General features: G+C 28.8%; 1 protein-coding gene across 1 annotated transcript; it reads left to right on the forward strand.

The window, feature by feature from the left end:
* Nucleotides 1-1,974: 1,974 nt before the first annotated feature.
* Nucleotides 1,975-4,598, forward strand: LOC108450537 (uncharacterized). Its single transcript, XM_017748211.2, has 2 exons — nt 1,975-2,402; nt 4,077-4,598. The coding sequence occupies exons 1-2, from the start codon at nt 2,349-2,351 to the stop codon at nt 4,341-4,343; spliced, it is 321 nt and encodes a 106-aa protein (XP_017603700.1). The 5' UTR covers nt 1,975-2,348; the 3' UTR covers nt 4,344-4,598.
* The last annotated feature ends 201 nt before the right edge of the window (nt 4,599-4,799 follow it).

A 4,799-nucleotide genomic window follows, 5' to 3' on the forward strand; every position in this document is an offset into this window, starting at 1 on the left:
ACACATTATGTGTAACCGTTCAATTTTTTCGTCAATGACGTCAACTTTTAATAGTAGGAATGAATGAAATTTTTAATAGAAAGAACTAGGAATTAAACTGGCTAGTTAGTTATTATGTTAGTCACGTTAGATTTTAATAGTAGAAATTGATAAAATTTATAACAGAAAGAACCAAGAACTAATTTATTTATTTTTTAAGTAAATGAAGTGAAATACAACTTAACTCTTAACAAAAAAACTTTTATAGTACTTTTACTAGCACTGATCTGTCACATGAAGAAAAATATCGATTCAATTTAGCTTAAAAAGATTTCCAAGTGGAGTATATGTTTTATTTAGCAAGAGAAGTCTTGAGAAGGTTCAAAGAGTTATTCAACAACTGATTCATTGGTCCATGTATACTATGGAGGGACCCTAGAAGCCTCATGAACTTCACCTAAGCTTTCAGTCTTTTAAAGATTGAAAAAGCTTCAGATTCACCAAAAACCCAACAATGCTGATATCAGATTCACCAATCTTGTTCTTCTTCCAAACCATCGTAGCTTTGATCCTATTCATCCTTCTTTTTCGTGTAACCCTTGTGTTCTTCCTTCTCACCCTTCTCTTTGCCATTTATTCTGATATTGTTTACATCCTTTTGGACCTTCTTTGCCCTCAACTCTAAAGCTGCCTCATCACATACACAATTTCCATCCTTGAAACCTACGGTAAGTCCCATTTTTTGTTCTTTTCTTTCCTTATTCAACATATATTTGTTCAATTAAAAGGCCAAATTATATTCTTCTTAAGAAAGCCCATTTTATGTTATTTGTTATTAATATGCATGTTTTATTTGGTCAATTTATTTATTTAATTTTAATTGACAAATTTATATTTTGACTTATTAAAAATAAATAATGTTTGATGCTGTATGAGTTTATGTATAATAAAAACAGCAAAATAAAAAAAATAATAGAAGACTTATAAATACAATTATAAATATTTTTAACTGTGTAAAAATAAAATTTTCATATATTTATTTATAAGTTTTTATTTTCAGTTTATTTTGCTCATTAATGTCTTTTGTGGTTCACTAACGGCCAAGAAAGATTCATGTAGTAAATACATCTAATTTTATCCCTTAAAAGATACTCATAACGCATAAGTACTTGTAAGAAAAATTTCAATGAATTTTAGTAAAATTTTGAAGGAAGTTCAATAAAAATAGAACGAAATGAAATTTAGAATTCATTTTTCAGATTAAAATAATATTTACCATAATATTAATTATTTACCGATTAAAATAAATTATAGAATATCTGTTTGGATCTAAATGTAATAATGATGATAGAGGATGAAAGTGAAAAATAACCTTTAAAAACATAATTCTAAAATGTGTGTATACATAAAATAAAAAATTATTAAATCATGACTATATTAAATAATAAATTATAAATTAAAATTATATAAAACTAAAAGATAGTTAAAAGTTATTATAATTATCATTATATTAAAAATTATTTAAATTATATACATATAGCTTATTAAGATATATTGAATCATTGGGGAAGAGAAAAATGTAACTTAAAAAGTTAATATACTCTATGAGTTTTGTTTTGATATTTAATGTGGTATTTGAGTTTTCTGTCTCAATTAAATATTTCGTTGGTTTCAATAATCAATTTAGTACTAAGTTTTTTAATTTGATAATTGAGTATTTTTGTCTCAATAAAATACTTAAGTTTAGTTTTAATATTTAATTTAGTACTTAAGTTTCTTTTGTCTTAATTAAGTACCTATTCTTTTTATTAGAGCACATGTGCCAAATATTTATTGAAAGGCATGATTTCATTTAGTTTAGATACCAAATTAAACATTAAAACCAAATTAAATTATTAAATTGAAACAACAAACAGAGATACCAAATTAAATATTAAAACTAATCTCAAATACCAAATAATATATAAACCCAAAAAACACACTGTTTTACAGGTCCGCTTCCCCTGCTTTATCAAATGGAATCAAAGAACTCTTCAAATTCTGTCCACCCATAAAATCCAAACATTTCAAAAATGCAAAAGCAAAAATGGGGTTATCAGTCCAAACAGTGGCACCATCTTTAGCCTTAATCAGTCATCAAACAAGCATCAAATTCCTCATATCTCGGGAATCCAACAATCTTCATTTTCTTATTCCAAAAAGATGGACCCAATATACAAGTAGTTGTTTTGTTCTCAGATTCCCCTTTCGCTCTTAGAATTTCTCCCCAGACTTCTTTTCCGCTTTGCCCTCGTTTTTCTCGGTCTCACCCTCCTCTTCCTTCTTTGTTCCCATTTAGTTTTCATTCTCTTCCATCTCTTTTAACTTCAATGGCCACTTCTCAAGCTGACAATTACTTCTCTCAGCCTTCCCAAACCCAAACGGTGAGTTTCTCTATCTTTCTTTTTATGAATTACTCTAATTGATTTGAATGTTGGGTTTTTTGAAGAAATAAAATTTCTTCGCTCAACAAACATTAGGTTTCAAGGTTGGATTTTTTTAATTTAAATGTTAGTCTGATTATGTATTATCTATTGGTATAAATGTTTGGTTTTGATTGTTTTGCTTGGAAATTCATTTTATAGGGAGGAATTATGTCATTGATAAAAAAAAAAGGCTCTCTTTTTGCCAACCATAGTGATAGTTGTCAAGATTATGACTATGTTTATGAATTTATTGAACTATTTAGGTTTTAGTGATGGATTAATTGTTTCCTTTGAAATTTTTGTTAATTTTGAGTAATGCTTTTATAATTCTAGTCTAAATCAGTGATCACATAGCACAAGGGTTTATTTTCTGCTAATTTTTATGTATGTTCCTAGTGATGTTTTGGCTGTTTCTTGTATATAATTGACATGTTTGATTTATTTGTGCAATTTAGCTACCTGAAAATATTGAAATCTATGTATGCCAATAACAGGCGTTTGGTTCCCGGAATGTAAGACTAGGGCTCGTAATTTTACATCCTGGAATAGGATTATGGTGTTTGGATTTCCCCATTCCAATCATCCTATAATCTCACATTACGGTCATATGATAATATAGGGTGATCTTATCACGGCTTATTCTTGAGATAATCTTAGATTAGGGGTGAAAACTTAAATTTTGGACCAGTTCACCTTTATTTTTATTATTCTAATCAATTTAGGCTTTTTCTTAAATAAAATTTAAGGCTAATTAAAAATAAAATATTTTTTCTTAATAGTGAACCTGTAGATTTCATACATTACAATTATAATCATTATATTTAATTTAATAATTTATTAATTATGGTTATAACTATAATTATGATTGGTATTACAATAACTTTTCATGAATTATGATAATTATGATTTATAAATTTATTTCAACACAATATATTTACTTATTAATATATAGATTGTAATAAAAAGTAAGAGCTGTAATACTTTATCATAATTTTATGGAAATTGAGACTAAGAAATATTGAAGGAACTAAACTTGTTAAAAAAAACAAATTCTATAACAAGGAAAATTGAGTAAAATGTGCTTTTAGGTAATCTTACATTCCATCAATCATAACTTACATTTCAGTCAAATGAATTAAATAAGGTAATTTCATGTTTCACCCGTAATGTTACATTCCCTTATTCTTATTACGGAATATAATCTAAGATTTGTCGAACCAAACGCACTAGTCTCTTTTGTATATATTTGATAATTCATTTTTTTATTCCTCTAGATTTTTTGGTGTATTTAGGTATTTCTGTACATGGTACTAATTGGTATAAAATGTGCTAATCAGCATTATACATCTCTTCCTTGGGTTTCAATAATTGGTTTTGGTTGTTCCTTCAAACAATTCAGATTTGGATTAAGAATGGGGTTATCTATGTAAGATGTATCAATTTAGTTCATTCCAAGTGGGGTTCTATGTCATTTGTTACCTCTTTTTTTTTTTTTTTGATGATGGCATTTGGATGTTATCTTAGAAAGTTTAACTTGGTGCCAGTAATGAATCTCTTGATTTTTGCTTGTGCAGTTTGGGGTTTCAATCTCTATGTAATAATTGCATTGAATTGAGGGTTTTGATGATGCAGGTACGGGCTGTGATAAAGGGTAGGGTTCAGGGTGTGTTCTATAGGAACTGGACAATAGAGAATGCTACTCAATTAGGCTTGAAAGGTTGGGTTAGGAACAGGAAGGATGGTTCAGTGGAAGCTCTTTTCTCTGGTAGCCCGGACTCTGTTCAGGAGATGGAGCAGAGGTGCCGTCGTGGTCCACCGGCTGCCATGGTTACTGGGCTTGAAGTTTTCCCTTCCAATGACGATCCCGGCACTGGATTTGAGAAGAAGCCTACAATTTGATGATGCTATATATAAAGAGGTTAGCCCATTCTATATAATATATATGTTATGTATAATCAAGTTCTCTGAGGAATAAAATAGCCAAGTGGTTGTGAAATACTGATGGTTAATAAGTAGTATCGATGTTAACGAGTTTCGAAGTATGATATATAATGGTCCTTTTCCAGTTAACCGAAGTTTGTTTGATGAGCCTTCTGTCTAATAATTCTTAGAACAACAATGTGAGACTGTGAATAGAGAAACTAGTTATGAATAGCTTCATGTATGCTTGCTCAACTAATTGGTTACCTTTGATGTGTGTACTATAAATTTTTTGACAGTTTCTTCACGCATACCTGAATTGCAGAATTGGGAATTGAGATATAATTTGTACTTGTTTTAAGTTGGGTGATTTGGATTGTGAATTAAACAAAATTTCAACGTAACTCTTCACATGCAAATCAATGAATGCTAGTT

The sequence above is a fragment of the Gossypium arboreum genome, chromosome 9, assembly GCF_025698485.1.
Source record: "Gossypium arboreum isolate Shixiya-1 chromosome 9, ASM2569848v2, whole genome shotgun sequence".
NCBI lineage: Eukaryota > Viridiplantae > Streptophyta > Magnoliopsida > Malvales > Malvaceae > Gossypium > Gossypium arboreum.